At 42.0% G+C, this 19540-nt stretch overlaps 1 protein-coding gene across 1 annotated transcript in view; it reads right to left on the bottom strand.

The window, feature by feature from the left end:
- Window positions 1-1897: 1897 nt before the first annotated feature.
- Window positions 1898-19540, bottom strand: part of LOC107107198 (chloride channel protein C-like) — a gene marked incomplete at its 5' end in the record, with an annotated part of 86874 nt that continues 69231 nt past the window's right edge. The window contains 3 exons of the mRNA XM_015407457.1: window positions 1898-2140; window positions 4406-4501; window positions 5445-5541. Of these exons, the coding sequence (XP_015262943.1) occupies window positions 1898-2140; window positions 4406-4501; window positions 5445-5541 (436 nt within the window). The remainder of the gene's footprint in view (window positions 2141-4405; window positions 4502-5444; window positions 5542-19540) is intronic.

Genomic DNA, 19540 nt, shown 5'->3' with positions numbered 1-19540 from the left:
CTGCAGCACCCTGCCTGGCTCGCCCGGCTGCCGCTGTGGCGCTTCCCCAGCTGGGCCATGGCGAGCGGGCTGCGCCCCGGAGGGTGCGACGAAGACTGTCTTGTGCCCAGCCCCAGCCCCCCCCGGAAAATTGGAAAGTCTACGCCCCTGATAGCAACTAGATTCACAGAAGCTGGACACATATTAGAGTGCCATCAACTGAGGTATAATAACTCCACTTTCTGCAGCAAACTCTTCTTTCCTTATAAATGTCATTATCTTCCTGGCAGATCCGGAGGAAATAAATCTCGGAAATCTCACCATGTAATGTTACTACAATTTGACTTCTGTAGACTAGGGCTGCCAACCAAGACCAGTTCCCCTGAAGAAAATGGCTGCTTTGGAGGGTGGACTCTTTGGCAATATACCCTACTGAGGTCCCTCCCCTCCCTAAACTCTACCTTCTCCAGGCTCCACCCCCTAAATCTCCAGGTATTTCCCAACTCAGAGCTGGCAATCCCAGCTGTAGACTCTTTATTTGTCACACCAGCTCCCCTTCATTCTCAACCTTTTAAGAATCTGTGCATTCCGTTGGGCATCTGAGACAAATTTGATCAACTAGTGGTTGTCATATTCTCAACTGGATGGCTCCCACATTTTATTATTCTTCCCAGAATGCAAAGATATAATGTAGTGACAGCTAGCCACACCCCGTGCCTTTTGAAGTCATCTTAGCATTCAATACATGGTGCAGACAAAGGGGGCTTCTAACACCATGGCCTGAAATACATGTTTTTAATTCTCCACACCCTCCCTTTTTTGTTTTTTACACTAAGCCTGATGAAGAGTTCTGGAGAATCTGGAAGCTTGCACAATGTGTCGTGTTGTTTGGGTTTTCCTTACTGAACTGGTTTTGCTTTTGGGTTTTATCTCCCAGTGATCCTACTTCTACGATGATATCACAGTCCAACTTCTACAGTCTTTGCCTGAAAAATCATTTGCTCATTGGGGCATGATTAATTTTTTTCTTTATTACTTGGCTTGCATGCAAACTAATAAAATTATTCATAAAGTGATTCACATATGCCAGGGCTGTTACGCATAAAGAAGATTCAAAATGAATGTATCCATTAATATACTGGGATGTGATCAAACAACTCCTTTTTAGGTTTCATTTACTATTAAAAGAATGGAAAGGATTCCTGTCATAAACACTGCACAACAATGCTACAAGCTGAATCCATTTAACTCAGAGGGAAATGCCTTTAATAGGCAGACAGAAAGGTTTTTCCACATGGGGTAGACTTGTGTTGTTTCCTTGTTGCTCCAGCAGCGGCCGATGAAGCACAGTAGCCATGGGGCTTTTACTTGGCAGGTTTTCTTGCAGCTTCCCTGCCTCAGTCCCCCCCCCCCCGAGCAACAGCTGTTCTCACCTCACCAGGGCTTTTCCAAGGTTTTTTTAAAAAAAAAATCTGCAGTCTTATTATAACAAACTACCAATCAGGTTCTCTGACTATTCAGCTTTCTTCAAGAAACAGATCAAGTCTCTTCCTTTCTTTGCATATATATGTCTCCTTTCCTAGAGCCATGGCAACAATCCAGTCCAAAATGGACACCCTTCCCTCACCTATGGCAGTTTTTTAGACTGAACACCATATCAATTGAACCAGTCCCCAAGGGAAGAAATAGCTTGACCTGAGACTGGGAGAGAAAGACCTGTGTGAAATATGAACCCAAAATCTTGATAACCTATTCATTTCTATAACTTTCCATTATTTTAAATGCATCAACTACACTTTCAGAACCCTACTGCTCAAGGAAGTGGCACCTCTATTTTCCTCTTTCATGAAGAAGAATGTAGGGTACCTTTTAAAAAATACAAATAACTATAAGGCCTGAAAAGCTCAGCATTCTCCATTTATATTTCCTCCTGGAGTAAAGATTCCTCATCAGACTGAGGCTGTTGTGATGTCTGCCGGAGCCCCAGTTTCTCTTCCAGCTGGAAAGACATCAGATCTTTCCTGGTAATTATTCCAACAACCTGGTTCTGCAAATCAACAACTGTCAGGTGGCGAAGGCCCAGGGACCGAAAGATGATATATGTTCGCTGCAATGAGAAATGAGCTTGGACTGACACTGCTGATTTGTTTATATATGGTTCCTGCAAAATAAAGACAAGACACGTTGGGGTGGGGGGATCATAATGCTACCACATCTGGATTCTCATATGAAATCTAGGGCGGCACGGCACTATATTTGTTAAATCTCAGTTGTACTTTTAAATGATGAAAATATCTAATGATGGCTTTCATTTTATACTAGTCAATCGGGTTATATTTACTAGAAAACACCCAGATCACACATGGTAAAACAGTTGAGGCTAGATTTAAAAATTATTTTTGCAACAATAAATGACTGTATATTTACTAAGATGTGTTTTATAGCCATGCTTTTGTTACAAAGTCATTTATGACACCCTGCAACATTCTGCAATGAAAGTTTGCAAAAAAAAGAGAAAGGTACTTCTAAGCTGGGGGGTGGGGGGGACACACCATAGTGCCTGAAATATGAACATCTCAGCACTCAGGATTTCTAGAGTACACAAAGCAAGACCTACTTCACACATGTTTTTCATACATGAAAATATTTGCATGTAGTCAAAAATGCAAATAATAGAGATTATCCCTGTACAAGAAAAACTACATACAATATCACTTACAAAAGTACAGCATATATTTATTTTGATATGAGTACACTAGTAAGAAAGCTAATGTGCATAGTGTTTAATGCCTCAAGTCAAGAAGTATACTGTGCTTTGTAACAATCTTTCACACTTTTAGAGTGCTAACCCTAGACTCTTACAATGTACTCTTGATGAGATTGTCCTTTGCTGCTGTTCCTTTGGTTGAGGTGGTGGAAATCATATTAGCTCGCCCCCCCACACCCTACCCACCGGTCCTATTTATCTACTCTACTCACTATACGAGGTATAGATATTTTTATGTATCGACTGGTAGGAATTTGGCCACTTGCTAACAGCTATTGAGCACACATACAAGGGGAAAAAACTCTGAAAGCACTTTAACTGTGTTGTCGCCATCTTGTGACTTTGTACAGAACTGAATTTTAACTTTATAGTATTATGTTTTAATATTTTAAACGATATATTATATGTTGTGAGCTGCCCTGAGCCTGTTTGCAGGATAGGGCAGGATATAAATAAAATAAAAAATATTGCAGCTGCCCGGTACAACACATTTGACTGTTCCACTGAAAGTATATTAAAAAGGTAAAGGTTCCCTTGCTTGAAGGCCAGTCGAATCCGACTCTAGGGTTGCGGTGCTCATCTCCGTTTCAAAGCCGAAGAGCCAGCGCTGTCCGAAGACGTTTCCGTGGTCATGTGGCCGGCATGACTAAACACCAAGCCGCACGGAACGCTGTTACCTTCCCACCGAAGTGGTACCTATTTATCTACTTGCAATTTCTTGCTTTCGAACTGCTAGGTTGGCAGGAGCTGGAACTAGAGATGGGAGCTCACTCCATCATGCGGCACCTGGGTCTCGAACTGCTGAACTACTGACCTTCCACAGCCTGCAGTTCAGCGTCTTAACCACTTGAGCCACCGCAGCTCCTGAAAGTATATTTCAGTCCTGTTAAATTATTTGCATTGGTTTCTGATGGTTTTCTTAGCACAAATCAAGGTGCCATTTTGCACAATAACGCACCCTTAACCATTTGGCTTCAGTGCATCCAACAACCTGCCTCTCTCCTACATTACATAATTAGCTCCAAGACTGACCATCTGTGTGCCATGTTGACAGCTAATGCTTGCTGAGACAGACATAAGGTAACTTTTAGCTAGTGTTAAATCAAATGTTTTAATTCATGGACAAAACAGTGTCAGTCACTGGTGTATATTATTGTAATCACATATAATTGAGCTACATTTGGCTTTTATTGTTTCATGTGACAGTTAAAATTCAATGTGAAAAACTGTCAAGGAAAACAGGCACAGGAAGTGTGTGTTTGTTGTGTTGTGCAAGGTATGGAACCAGAGGGAAAAAATCAAGAGCATTGCTATACATTATGTCTTAGGAGCCAAATAATGACTTTTAAATGTTCTGTTCCATTAACATTGCATCCTTTTGCCAATCTGGAACATGTTTTCATTGCAAGTCCTCTTGAAATGGTTGCCTTTGTTGTATTTTCTTTTTGGCTCATTGTATCAACATCTGTTATGTTTATACAATATGAATTAAAACTCAGGAATGCTGTTTGTACTCGGCTACTTTCGTAGCGTCCCGGGATTGGCAGTGTTTATGTAAATCAGTGTAGCTGACACAGCCGTCATAAACAGAAGAGAAAATATAACAAACACATTGTTCATGGAGGAAATGTTTGCTTTCAGAATTGGCTTCACTCTTACCAGATTGATGACGAGTTGCTGATACTGAGGGTCTGTACTGTAGCGATCCAACAACATGGTCATCCACTGCTGATCATGCAATTTTTCAACTCTGATCTGGAGTAGACAATATTACAGATCACTGTTATTTTGGGGTCACTTGTGAGGAACGCCAATTGAGAGTCAAGGCAAGTATAATGATTTTGCTGGATTTCTCAACAATGTTCAGTATCATTATACCCTCCTGGGACCATTTTGTAGTGGTTCTGGTCCTTGAAGTGTAGATCCCAGCAACTGCTTTTGAGAGACTATTATTTCTTTCCATGAGACTCCATATGGAGTTTCGAAAGGTACCATTTTTTCTCCCATGCTTTTTAACATCTACATGAACCTGGTGGTAGCACATGATGATATAAGGTGTTGTCAGTATGCTTATGACACCCAGCTCTATTTCTCCTTTTCATATGGACTAGATGAGACAGTTGGGGCCCTGAAGAGCTGTCTGAAGATAATAGTGGATTGGATGAGGTTGAATAAATGGGTACTCAGATCAGAGAATACATATGATGATGATTGGGGGTGGCACCAATAGATTTTAGGATGGGATTGCACACATTTTCCATAAAGATTCAGATTCATAGCTTTGGGATTCTAATGGATCTGGCATTGCTGCTGGTACCTTAGATGATTTTTGCCAACTTAAGCTGTTTCCCCAACAATACATGCTGCAGGGCCCATTTTTGTGAGCATGTGTGCCCCCTCCAAATACAGTGGGTTGGATGCAACTAGCTTTCCTACTCAACCTTGATCAATTATTCTCATTGTGACAGCCCCCATCACATATACTTTTATCCATGTGGGTCCTATGCTACCAAGGGTAGCCTTTTTGGTGAACAAAGGAGACCTTTCTTCCACTTTTCACCAGTGGAAAAGCTGTCTGGATCCAACCCAGTCTGTTCTCTACTGTTTAGTTCAAAAATCAGTAATGTGATTTCTAGATCAAAAAGGGCTATCCACTCCCCCCCAAATGAACTTGAAGAAATAAAAGATACATTTTTACCTTCTGGTAGGGAAGAATAATTGAAGAAGAATGGGAATCTTCCATTGCCTCTGTTTCAAAGATGGCTTCATTCTCCAGTAGCACACAGAGCTCCAGCCTAGTTTTATGAAGAATATACTCATCACCAGACAAACCCACCAAAATTATTTTGAGACTGAGAAACTGGAGAGGTTTTTTTCCCTTTAGTGTGGCACAACAATGGACTAGTCAACCCAGTCCAGTTAAGGTAATAGCAGCCCTTCACCTTCTTGGCTATTAATGTTCAGCGTCATCAATGGGTCTAACCAGATGGGCAGGCACATCTGGAAAATATAATGTCTATTAGTGTTTTCTTCCAGTGCAAAAACTATTCCACTGACCTAAGATGCTCTTGTGTAGAAGCAACATCAGCACATGGGTCCTGTGCTGAAAAAAAGATGTGACTGCTAACAGAGCAATATGATAGGATCTAATCCAGAATGTACAAGGTTATATTCACCTACTCTTTAGCTCAGTCAAGTGGACTATGGTGGTAAATTAAGGGCAGCCCAATCACTAGGCAGAACTAAGTGACTGCATATACTACTCTCAAAAAAGTGAGATTAGCCTCCTCTGCAGGCTTGAAGGGAAGCTTGGCATTAACTGGTTTCTGTAATCTCTGTATCTGTTTACTCTGGTCTTCTATAGCTGCCATGCTGGAACATAGAAGGCTGTTTTTTATTTTTATGTTGCTCATTTTGAATGCCTAGTAAGTAAAAAGTTAAGTTATGGATATTGCCAGAAATATAAAGGAACTGTTGCACGTCTTGACCAAAAGATCATGGAGGACTGTTTCTACAGGGCAGAAATGGAGCTAGCCTAATTGCTCAGCTAAACATGCTAAATAGCGAATCTAGAGACCCAGAATAGAATACTTTTGGAGAGGGGTGTGATGAACTGTCCTCCAAAAGCAGAATGCTTAGTGCATCAGATTCAGAGAGCTGGGAGATTAGAGGCTAATGCCTCACTGTAAAGCACCGTTTGCCTGCATGCTCCCCCTTCTCTCTGACTGATCAGCACCAGCTGAGGAGAGTTTTCAAAAGGCCTTGTGAGTCTTGTCAGAGGGAGTCAGTTGTCATTTGGACTTTGACTTGGCACTAGCCAGTCCGGAGGAGTGTGTGTGTCGGTCTGAGGGAAACAGACAAGACATTTGAGAAGTGAAGGGACACAACTCCTTGCCCTTACTGTGTACCAACACATTTGAGGAAAAGTTCAGAAATCAGAACTTAAAGTCTAAGTGTCAGCCCTAACTGAATTCCGTTTATCCACAGTCTCCAGAACTGGAAAATCCGCCTCACAGAGAAGAAGAAGCAGAGGTCCATGATAAGGGGTAAGAAACAACGGAGTAACAAAATAACATGGCCTTTTGTAGGTCTGAAACAGTCTAACCTATATCAAAACAAAGCATGAGTTCGGATGCGAGTGCAAGAAGCTTTAGAGAATGGAAAAAATGTCCAACTTCACACTCAATGAAATTGCTGAGCAGTCAGGTTCGAACAGATAAAAGGAAGTACTTCTTCACCCAAAGAGTGATTAACACATGGAATTCACTGCCACAGGAGGTGGTTGCGGCTACAAGCATGGATGGCTTCAAGAAGAAACTGGATAAACATATGGAGCAGAGGTCCATCAGTGACTATTAGCCACAAGTTATAGACAGGAAATCTCGGTCTGGGGCAGTGTATTCTTGGTGCTTGGAGGGGGGCAACAGTGGGAGGGCTTCTCGTGTCCTGGCCCCACTGGTGGACCTCCTGATGGCACCTGGTATTTTTGGCCATTGTGTGACAGAGTGTTGGACTGGATGGGCCATTGGCCTGATCCAACATTGGCTTCTATTATGTTCTTATGTTCTATGTTAATTCAATAATAGGGTGTATTAGTAGAGGGCCAACAGATATTCATGTTATGAGAAACTTGTAATCACTATATTAAAATATACTTTAAAATATAATTTGTGACAGTTTTTATATATTTTAAGAAGATATTAAAGTATACAAAACTTTTTATGGGTTTGAAGTTATAAGATAATTAATTACCCAAGAAGGTGCACCTTTATCAAGTGGGACAGCTAGCTATTGATAAAAGATTATTTTCAAAACCTATAAATATGGGAGTCTGAATTGATTAGGAACTGCTTCTTAGAAGAGACTCCTGATTGTCACCAGCTTATCTTTGGGTAAGATATTTTAATGGTCTCATATAATTGCTTTCCTTTACTTATCTATGTAGCAGTAATGGATAATATAATTTCCTTTTGAATTATTCAATGTTAAAGATGCAAACAGAGGAGGAGGAGGAGGAGGAGGAGGAGGAGGAGCTGTCAAGTTGCAACCAGCTTCTGGTGATCCCTTGTGGGATTTTCAAGGCAAGAGATAAGCACAGGTTGTTTGCCACTTCCTTCATCTGCATAGCAACCCTGATCTTCCTTGGTGGTCTCCCATCCAAGTATCAGCTTCTGAGCTGAAATCTCAAGCTAGTCAGATGCAAACAGTTCTGTTGTAATAAAACTATAAAATGAAAGTAAAGATTCTCTAATGGGGGATGGAATGATTCATTCACGCTTCTTTGCTTTCATCTTCAGTCAGTAAAGGGTTTACAAATGTTCCAACCATGAATTCTAATATTCTTGAATAGCAGACTCTTCTCTCCATACTTTGCTTTACAAACATAGCAGTTTTATTTATTTTTATTTATTTATAAGGTTGCATCTTTATTCTTTTTTTTTCTGACCTCCAGAAGGGGAATTTTTTAATTGCATTTTCTAAAAACTACAAAGAAACATAGGAAGGTAACTACAAACTACAGGAGAAAGAAAAGAAACCCACTAAAAACCCAAGAGATGGAGGTCATATACTGCTTATACATAAATGTTAGCTTAACAATAAAAAGTTGTTTTCTTTAACATTGTGAGTAGTCAATCATCATCATTGCTTAAATAAACAAACCAACAGATCTGATCAAATAAAGAGCAGTTCAGGAGAATAAATGGATAACATATACACAAATTTCAGAAAACAATGGCATCTCATTTTAAAGAATTTTTTCCTGCTCCCGTTATTAGCACATTAACATTGAAGTTCCCTCAGTAGGTGTAACAAAGTCTCATTTCCTATTCCATTGCTGTTTCTTCTTTCTTCTTATAGTCTTTCCCTGTGGAACCATCTTGCTGAAACAGAAACTGGCCATCTTAAAACAAAATCCCTCTCCTTTTTCCAGGGCTTTTATCCGCTTAAATTCTTGCCTACAATCATAGGGACCAATCCATTTATAGCTTCTAACTGCTCAGCTTGAGAAGAGTCTCACCATCTTATTGCCCAGCAGACATATTCAGGGTATGGCCATGGAACATACCCATTCGCTTTAAGCATCGCTTTAGTATCTGCCTACAGGCCCCATCACTTGAAAATGCTCTTTAGACTCTCCTCTTCAATCCTGGAAGGTTCCATAATCATGGGTTAGACGCTTCTCCGTTGTTAACACTGTCCCTTTAAAAGTAGCAGCCATCATATAGCACAGTTCTTATTAGTACCTCGTTTGTACCAGCAGGGGGCAAAAGCTTGACAAGCAATCCACTTCCTGAAGAAAGCTTAGATCTCACTTATTGCTTCTACTACGCTTTCCATCTCCATTTTGGAGCATGTTTACTTTTTTAAAAAGTTTGCCAAAGTCCCGAATGCTTGCTTAAATGCTTAGAAGAAGAAGAAGAAGAAGAGATTGGATTTATACCCCGGCTTACAAACTCCTTTCCCTTCCCCTCCCCACAACAGACACCCTGTGAGGTGGGTGGGGCTGAGAGAACTCTGACACAAACTGCTCTTTCTCAAGGACAGCTGTGCCAGAGCTTGTGACTGACCCAAGGTCACATCAGCAGGTGCAAGTGGAGGAGTGGGGAATCAAACCCGGTTCTCCCAGATTAGAGTCCGCACACTTAACCACTACACCAAACTGGCTCTCTTAGTTGACTCCTGGAATCTCTCTGTTATAGTTCCTTGCCGCTTTTAACTCTGCCCCCCCCCCAGATATGTTTCTTGTAGTCGCTTATTTGTTCAGGGGAGGAATTCCCTCCCCCCGCCGCTTTTTATGTGAGGGGGCTTCACGCCAAGTCTCTGGTGTTTTCACTTTAACAGACTCACTCATCCACGTCGATCCCTCGGATCTCGCCAGGTAAGGGAAAATATCGCTAAACCTCCAAGCACTTGTCCTGGTGTGTGTAGCTTAGTCCCATTCGGGAACTCAGTGGCGAGACCGTCAGGGCATAGAGACACCTCAATCCACTGGCTGAGTGCTGGTGGAGAGGCAACCCATGAAGCCCCATTGCTAGAGACCCATTGCAAGGGTCCCAGGGGTGCGAACATTTGCACCCCCTCTCTAACCGCTGGTCTGTGGATCGCGTCCCTGGGAGTTCCCTGAGGACATGGCCACCATCAGCCCACCAAAAACCAGAAGTCGTTGCATCTTTATTCTGACACAGCCTGGCCAACCTTATACATTTTCACACCTGAAGCAAAAACGCAAAGCAACACCAGTCCTTACCAAGTTCTACAGTACCCTGGTTGGTTTGTTTTTTAATGATACAGAAATGATACAGAAAGATAGTGGCCAAAAAGAGCAGAAAATAGCACCCTCTTATAATTTACTGTCTGAAATTACTGCCTCACAAAGCATTATGGCAATGCTGGCCATGGGAGGCTTCTAAAAAGATAATGACGTGTGCTATCAGGTGAACTGAATAGATAGAGCCAAATTCTTCCCTTCTGCTGTTTCAAAGGAACTTATTTTGCATAGATTATGGGAAAGTATCTGCCTAAAGATTAAAATGATATGACTGTCTGATCACCAAGTCATAAAAAAGACTAACAACAATAGTGGCTTGCTTGAAACTGAAATCTTAGCACCTTTGTTCAGGAGTCAGCTAGTGATTATTCAAGTACAAGCCTATATATGTATGTTTAGGGGTAAACTAAAGGTTCCACTTCAGAAGGGAATACTAAAGAACACAATAATTTGCTTAGCATAGGCCCCAGTCACACGTGCCGGAAATCCCGGAGGGAGGCGTGGCTATTTGCGGTGATGCAATTAGACCCGTGACAATGTGATCAGACACATCAGTGGCAAACCACAGTTCCATCCCTTGGCGCGTGGACTTCAATGAAGACAGCCGGAGGGGAAAAGCTGCCGGTGGCATGATCACACGGACGGAGTCCATCGGCAGCCCATGGTAAACCATTTGCCAGTACTTTTGGTCAGGTATTTTTTAACCGCACATTTTCGGTGGCACTCCACAGGTTGGCCACGGGTTCGCTACACCCAGGTGTGATCGTGCCCAGAAAATCCGCCCACCATTCGTGGTTCTCCCTCAGCAAATTTGCCATGTGAACAGGGCCATAATAGCCTTGCTTGCAAATATGGTCAGGTTCCGAGTTATTCCATATTGGATTGAAATAAACCCAGCAGAATTCACATTGTGGCTGGGCTTCATAAAAAACTGGATAGTGATAAGGACACACATTCATGCAGGTATGAATAAGGGTTACTTTGGAATACCATTAGTGAAAAGCCAGCCAAGGCTATTTAACATGCCCCATTCAAGAAGAAAAAAAGTAAGAACCCATTATTTCATTTGGATTTGTAGAAGTCAGGCTTCAGAAGCATAACAAGATCACTCTCTGATGTTACATATATCCTTCCTATCACATCATCAAGCCTCTGAAACAGCAGCCCAAACATGTTTCTTGCACTACACTTTGGGCTTAACAGGAAGTTCTAGGGATCATATGGGCAACTGGCAATTGTTCCTCTTCTCTTTATTTATTTAGAAAGGAAGAAAGCCCTTTAAAAAAAGAAGTTCTTTTCAAAGATAGCCTGGCAAGGCCTAACAGCACGTTAATTTTATGGTATTAGTTATAAAACAGGGCATTATAAAAGACACACAGTTAAGATAACACATTTTTACCCAAACCTTCCACATTAGATACTGCTCATTCTGGAGATCTATGCTGAATTTATCAACAAAGGAAATACCACCCTTTCCACCGGCACAGCTATGGGAAAACATATCTGAGGATATGGACAATACAGAAATTATAAGAAAAGCCCCTTCTAGAAAAGTGCACATAAAGTAGATTGAGCAATTATATCATAGGTGAGATAAACAAAAAAGATTTCCTGTTTCATTTTGTATGTTGACTCTGCATATTACAGTCTACAATTGACTTGACAAAAAACGGATCCAAGAATGGGCTGTATATAGATCTGAGTTGTACAATCATGAAACTTGATTATAATTATGCTTCCGAGGCATCCAACTGATTGTTGAAGTAATATTTCCAATTGGGGTTTGTTTTAAAATCCATTGATGTGATTGCTGTATTTCAGTGGGCTTTAGCTTTGGCAAAGACAATGAGATGATGCATAAATATCCCCATTCATTTGATCCCCAAGTTCTCCCATAATTCATGAGACAACTGAAGAAGTTCTTCCATCCTCTTTTAGTTTTCCAAGTTTGCATCCCAGTATTATCCTCTACCATGTTCAAAGCTTCAAGTATTTATCTGGTAAAGGGGACAATTCTCAACAACGCTGTTGTCATAAGTGCTTTACAACAACAATTGGAAGCACCTCTAGAATAGCATCCCACCCCCTGGGGGAAAGTACAAGGGCAAATGGGTTTTGATGTATAAACATGGCACTCTGAAAACATGTCTGAGACAAGCCAGATTTTCTTCTGTTGCACTCATTTTATTAAAAGTGTAAGTCATAAGTGTATTAGGGCTCAGCAGCAATCCTGCAGGGTGGACCAAAGATTAGAAAGGGTATCAATTTAAGATGATGCCATCATGGTTAGATTGCAAATTCAACAAAGACATAAAAGGCATGGCATCATCTTGCCCAAATTAGGGGAAGAAAAACAACACAAACTCTGCCAAATCAAATTGATATTGACTATAAGCCAAGCAAAGAGGAATGGAAGGAGCAAATGGCTAAGAACACAAAAACGATGCCAAAAAAACTTCCAACCAGTGTAACAATGAGACAATTAGATGGCATGAAAGGATTAATGAAGGAGATAGAGACTAGGGGTGGGCAAGAACCAGGAAAATGGAAGTTCGTTTCGGTTCGTGGTTAATAGGGCCACACGAACCATGAACCTTCACAAACCTTCATGTTTACCAAACAAGTTCATTTTGTGAGGTTCATGATGCAGTAGAACGGGCCCCTCTGTGGGCTACAGATGCCAAACTCTCAACAAGTCCCCAGCAGACTCTCCTGCCTGCACCAAAGCAAAACAAACTTGCCTGCCTATGCACTGGCTCTAGCCACCCCACCTCTGGCTGCAGCCGGTCTCCCTCCCCTTGTTCAAAGTTGAAACAGAGATCTCCCCCCACAAATGGTTACCTGGCAGCCCATTGGCCCTTTCCCCGCCATTTTTTCTCTCATCAGGTCACTTGTGCTCATAATTTCTTCCCTCCTTTTGCACTTTGGACCCTAGGATCCTCGACTTCTTTGCCTCTGAGCACCCACCCTCCTGAGCAGCCACCCCCCTGAGGATCAATAACCATCTAAAAGGAATTGAGTTATTGTCATTACTGCCTTATTTGACTGCATTCAGCTGCAACTATGAACATGGCAATTGTTGTAATTGTGATTTAACTTATGGAAACAATCTTGTGATTGTTTTGTGTAAACAACATCAAATGATCAAAAGGGTTGTCTATACATTCTTTTAATAAATAAGAAGGTGGTTTGCCATTACAGTAATGAGTTTTGGAAATTCTGTTTTCTCTTCTCTTATACATGGCTATCATCTGTGTCATCTGTGATCTGGTATAGCTATGGGTTAAACCAAGGTAGGATCTTGATTTATGGACAACAAATAAACCAGAGTGCAAGGTTCAGACATAATCATGGTTGGTTGGGCATCAGGAAGTCCTCAATTCTTGCCCTGACCTGAATAGCCCAGGCAAGGTCAACCTCGTCAGATCTCAGAAGCTAAGCAGAGCTGACCCTGGCAAGTATTTGGATGGAAAACCTCCAAAGAATACCAGGGCTGGGAGGCAAAGGCAGGCTATCAAACCACTTCTCTGAATGTCCTCCATGCCCCAGTAGGAGTTGCTAGAGGTTGACATGACTTCCAGGCATAGGCACACACATGCATACACATACAAATGGGGAAAAAAGAGGAAATCCTAAATTCTTCAGCCATGTGTGAGGCAAAGGTAGAAGGAAAAGAGAATGTATAAGCCCACTTTCAAAAGGACAAACTATGGTTTGTCATTCCATCAGACAGCAGCCACTGAGCAAGGCAAAGGAAGTTTCTAGGAAGAACAGAGGCTCATATATGTCAATTGTAACATATCATTCTCTATAGCAGCACATATGCAAAGCACCTGGTTTATAATGATGAAACACACTTGTCCCCAAGTAATTTTGGCTTAATAAACTTTTCAATTCACTTTGCTGGCCACAGAAAAATTATACCCAATAAACCACTCTAAAATATACACAGACATAATATTTTGGATCAATTAATTTTCCTTTAGAAGATGTTACTATATAATGCAGCTTTACATTTTCAACTTTGTCATATTTTCTAAACTATGATCTCTTCAATTTACTTTCAGTTATGTGACATTGCACTTTACTGGAGGGAAAGCATGTACTAGCTAAACAATGTGGTTTGGATTTAGTGTTCCCATGCATCATCATGAAAATGTTTGTCTCAGCAATAGTGTCAGTATTGTTACTGAGAACAGCTGCTCTGTCATTACTTTCTAATGCAGACCACAAGAGCCATTTCTTACCAGTTGGACAGCAAATCAACAATTAGAAGTCTATGAACTGGGGTAAGAGTCGTGAAAAGTGCCATCCTAAGCAGAGTTGCACCCTTCTAAGGCCATTGACTTCAATGTGTTTAAGAAGGGTGCAATTTTCTTTAGAATGGCACTGTTAATCCACAGTATTCTGGAAATTGCTTTCTCCTATTGAAAAATATGTTGTTCATGCACAAATGCAGTTTCATTATTTTGGGGTCTCACACATTCCTCAAAGCTGAAATGGAAAAACTTGATCCTGAGCATGTACACAAGCAGCGCTTTATTTACTTGTGCAGTCACTGACAACACGTGATCCTTACACCAGTTAGCCTATAGCAGGGGTAGCCAAACTGCGGCTCAGGAGCCACATGCAACTCTTTCACACATATCGTGCGGCTCCTGGCAGGGCAGCTGGAGAAGCGAAGGATAGGCATGCCTCTCCAAACGGTCTTCCCTTCCCCAGCCAGTGTTCCCCTCCCTGGGAAAACTTGAGGTGGGGGGGGAGCAGAGAAAGAAAGCAACTTTAACTTTAAATGCATTCTCAAAGCCCCACCACCACCAGCAGCTTGGAGAAATAGGGTTCCAAGTCCAAAATACTCACCAGCGGGAGAGCCCTGGCCGGCTCCAGGAGCCGTCCCTGGATGCGCACGCACACACCCAGCATGTCACAGGAAGTGACGTGCAACGTCGACCACATTGAGGGCGTGGCCACGATCGAGGGAGGGAAAACCGTAGAGTTTTCCCTCCCCGATCCGGGCCACGCCCCCAACATGGTCAATGTGCATGTCACTTCCTGTGACGCTGTGCTTCAGAGGGTGGAGTTCCCCCCGGGGCCTGATTCCGCGGCGGCAGAAATCGGGTCTCCAAAGAGGGGGTTTACCTGCCACCCACCCACACTTGGCAGCCCTATGGAGAAAGCATTTGTCTCTTTAAATATCATTATCAATATCTGTTTTTACCCCTTTTGTTTTTATTTCTGGCAGTCTTTTTTAATGTTAATAAAAAGCAAATTTGTATATTTTCCAATAAAAACATGTGTGTAAAATTTGTTCATGTCTTGCAGCTCTCAGACATCTGATGTTTCTACTATGTGGCTCTTACATTAAGCAAGTTTGGCTACCCCTGGCCTTTAGCGTGGAAATCCATGATTTCCAATAGTTGGAAAAACTTGTGTGTGATATTTTATTTTCTGGGGAAACAGAAGCAAGCTGGATTTTTTAGAACTATCCAAAGCCTCTGAAAACATTCAGTTCTTTTCTGAAGACTCAGACAAACTCTGAGAATGTAAAGAAAAGCAGGAGGAAATCACCAGTAATTTCTATTCATCCAGTGCCTGTAGCCTTTAAAAAAAACTAAAAGAAATGTTAACATGAGCTCATTTCGTTAGTAAGAGCTTTGATGAGCAGCCACCCAAGAGAGAAGCAATGCTGGCTTCCTAATACAGCCTTAATCAGAACTAAGTAAAAAATTCTGCCACACGACTGAAACTGGCAGAAGTTTTGTTTTGTTTTGTTTTTTAATTCTGAAAACCAAGTTGGGCATATTGCCAGTTTCAGATTGGGTAAGTTTCTGGCAGTGCCCTCTTACTTTGAAAAAAAAATAGTTTGCCTGAAGTATAATCATTTCCATCAACCGCTGAAATTTCAATGAGCTCCAAGGGCTGGTGGAGAAAAAGGGTTTCTTAAGTAATTAAAAGTACCCAGAATGTTGGGCAACTGGCCAGAGCTTTCACTCATTTCACAAAACTGCCACAGACAGAAGTTTTCACCAGTTACGCCTTATAGATAAAGGGGTTTTGTACTTTCTTGGAGACATTAAAAAAGCATTGTGGTTTCGGCGTAAGTACCTTCTTCCAATCCTGATGTGTAAATCTAAAACATTTCCGTGAATTAAATGGCAAACTAGGCAAGTAAGCAACTACAGGTTATTATTATAACAGCTTCCCTTTTTTCTTTAGGTAGACCCCAAGAAGGTCCAAGTTTGCTGTATAGGCAAAAAAAAAAAAGGAAATTAATTTCAAACCTGAACAGGAAAAAACTATTCATGAAATTCCCTTTCTAAGATCCTATTTATTACATTTTCCTTGCAGTCAAGCCATGTCCATACCTAGGGTGGCCAGCCTCCATGTGGGGCCTGGATATCCACCAGAATTATAACTGATTTTCAGACTACAGAGATTATTTCCCCTCAAGAAAATGGCTGCTTGGAAAGTGGACCATATGGGATTATACCCCGCTAAAGTCCTCTCCTCCCCAAACCCTTAATCCCCAAAGAGGGATTAAGAGTCCTCCACATGCTATTTTCCCAATTTGAAATGGATCCAGATACCCTCTGTTTGACCCTTTAGAGAACCTAACCTGCGATCATTTCAGGTCTGGAAAACAGCACAGAGCTGGAATCTGGAGCATCCTCTCGCTCTGAGTACAACCGTCTGAATTAGCCAGTGTGTGTCTGGAAATTAAGTTCACAGTATGGCAGTGGTGAACCTAGCCTATTTGGGTGGATAATTTTTAACACCCCCTCCTCTTTTTTGGCCATCAAGACCCACCTGGTTTATGGCAACGCTGTGGGGTTTTCAAGGCAAGAGACATTTGGAGGTGGTTTGCCATTGCCTGCCTCCACGTTAGCCCCGCTTAGCTTCAGAGATCTGACAAGATCAGGCTAGGCTGGGGCTATCCAGGTCAGGTCCCCTCCTCTATAGGACAAGATTATTTTCAGTTATAATCATGAAATACAGCAAATAATAATAATGACCAGAGAAGAAACACAGGCAGTAAAAACTTTCTTTGGTGAGCCAGTTTGGTGTAGTGATTAAGTGCGCGGACTCTAATCCCGGAGAACCGGGTTTGATTCCCCACTCCTCCACTTGCACATGCTGAATTACCTTGGGCAAGCTACAGTTCTGGCACAGCTGTTCTTGAAAAAGAGCAGTTTCTCTCAGAGCTCTCTCAGCCCCACCTGAGTGTCTGTTCTGGGGTGTCTGTTGTGGGGAGGGGAAGGGAAAGGAGTTTGTATGCCGCTCTGAGACTCCTTTGGGTAGTGAAGGGCGGGGTATAAATCCAATCTCTTCTTCTCTTCTTCTTTTATTTAATTTCATTATATACATATATATATATAATCATGCCAGTGTGTGTGTGTGTGTGTGTGTGTGTGTGTGTGTATTCATGCCAGTAAAAAAAAAATCAAATTCCAACACACTATTCCATCATGAGAGCCAGTGTGGTGTAGTGGTTAAAGTGTCAGACTGGGATCTGGGGAATCCAGGTTCAAATCCCCAGTTGGAAGCTTGCTGAGGGACCAGTCACATTGCTCTCACTGAGCCTTGCAGCCTAGCAATGACCTGGATAGCCCCAAGATAGCCTGGTCTCCTCAAATCTCAGGCAGCCAATGGCAAACCACCTCCAAACATCTCTTACCTTGAAAACCCTACAGGGTTGCCATAAGTTAGCTGTGACTTGAAGGCAAAAAAAAAAAAATTCCATCACACTACTGGTGTTCAGAGCAAGCACTTGGGAGGGCTTCTGTTCTCCCTTTTGTAGCCCAAGAGCTGACCATCCCCAACATCTACAAGGCATTTTTGAGAGCTAGGAGTCTGCGTTTGTACTATCTTTTACTAACAATAGCCAAAGCATCACAAAATAGTGATTGCAAGCTTCACCAGACTGGATGTTAAGAAACACACTACCCCCTAAAGAAGGTGTCCTCATCCTCCATTTTTCCAAAGGACTGAAATCAAACTAAAGAATCTCTGCAGTAGAAACTGAAGGGGGCCATTTTTGCAAGCCCAGCAGAACCAGAGGAGGAAGAAGAAGAGATTGGATATATACCCCGCCCTTCACTACCAAAAGGTGTCTCAGAGCGGCTTACAAACTCCTTTCCCTTCCCCTCCCCACAACAGACACCCTGTGAGGTGGGTGGGGCTGAGAGAGCTCTTGACAGAAACTGCTCTTTTTCAAGAACAGCTCTTATCAGAACTACGGCTTGCCCAAGGTCATCCAGCCAGGTGCAAGTGGAGGAGTGGGGAATCAAACCCGGTTCTCCCAGATTAGAGACTGCGCACTTAACTACTACACCAAACTGGCTATCACACCAAACTGAATACCCAGCAGTACCAGTGCAATCACAGGGTGCCCAGCAGAACCCAGTGCCATTATGGCAATGCCAGCTCAACAGGACTGATGTGAAGCACAGAATCACAGTCCAAGAAGGGGGGGGCTGGAAGCCCAGCAGAATCAGTGCAATGTACAGTTCCCAGCAAACCCAGCATCGTTGTGGAAATGCCGATCAACCAATACAAACAACCGTGATATAGTTACGAAGAACTTATTTAATGTAAATTTCTATGCAATTCACTTATATTGTGGCAATGCCAGCGGACGTCAAGCACAGAATCACAGTCCAAGCAAGGGGGGGGTTGGAAGCCCAGCAGAACCAGTGCAATGTACAGTGTCCAGCTGAACATCTTCCCTTTTATTTTATTTTTTATTTAAAAGCTTTATTTCCTCTCCTAAAAAGGAGAGATATTTCACTTAGTTAGAAAGGGGGAGGGTATATAGTGGGATCAAGAGAAAGATGAGTGATGTTTTAACTGGTAAAGTTAATCTGTTAGTAAAATTAAAATTTTCTTCTTTGGCTTCTTCTCTGTGTTGTCAAACTTCTTTTTTCAAACCGGTTAAATGCAGTGTCTATGTTAGTATATTAGTAGTGACCCAATGGTACTCCGCTAGCAAAGTCTTTTCCAACGATTTTTAAAACGATCATCCACGGGCTGACTTCTTTTAATCTCCAAATTCAGGCAGGAACTTCCTCTATTTACTCCTCTCCGGTTTCTCGTCTCCTCCTCCGGGTCGCTGCTTCTGCTGTTTGTTTGCAAACTGCAAATGCCATAATCCTTGCTCTCTCGTGCCTCTTCAAAAGGTCTCTGGCTTTGAGAATGGTTTTCTCCTTTTTCCATCTCTCGCTTATATGTTTAAACGCTGCCATTCTCTTAGCTGGACCTTCTCTCCGCAACTGTTGACTTATAAAAGCGCTTTTCAGGGCACCTTCTCGCTTGTCACAGCTCAATTCTTTTCTCACAGTCCCAGTCAAGGTCACAGTCACACGCAATCTGTTTATTTAACAGCCGGCACAACAAAAGATGAAACGCCTACACCGGAAGCTCCTCCTTTCTTGTTCGCTAGTTTCACAGTTCAACTCCGACATCTTGCTTTTTTGTTTACTTTTATTTAAGTTCAAATAACGCTTTTTAAAGACAAAACTCTTCTA

This window comes from Gekko japonicus, unplaced genomic scaffold, assembly GCF_001447785.1.
Source record: "Gekko japonicus isolate JY-2015 unplaced genomic scaffold, Gekko_japonicus_V1.1 scaffold611, whole genome shotgun sequence".
NCBI classification, from domain to species: Eukaryota; Metazoa; Chordata; class Lepidosauria; order Squamata; family Gekkonidae; genus Gekko; species Gekko japonicus.
The sequence above is the reverse complement of the archived record's forward strand: the minus strand, read 5'-3'. Positions and strand labels throughout refer to the sequence as shown.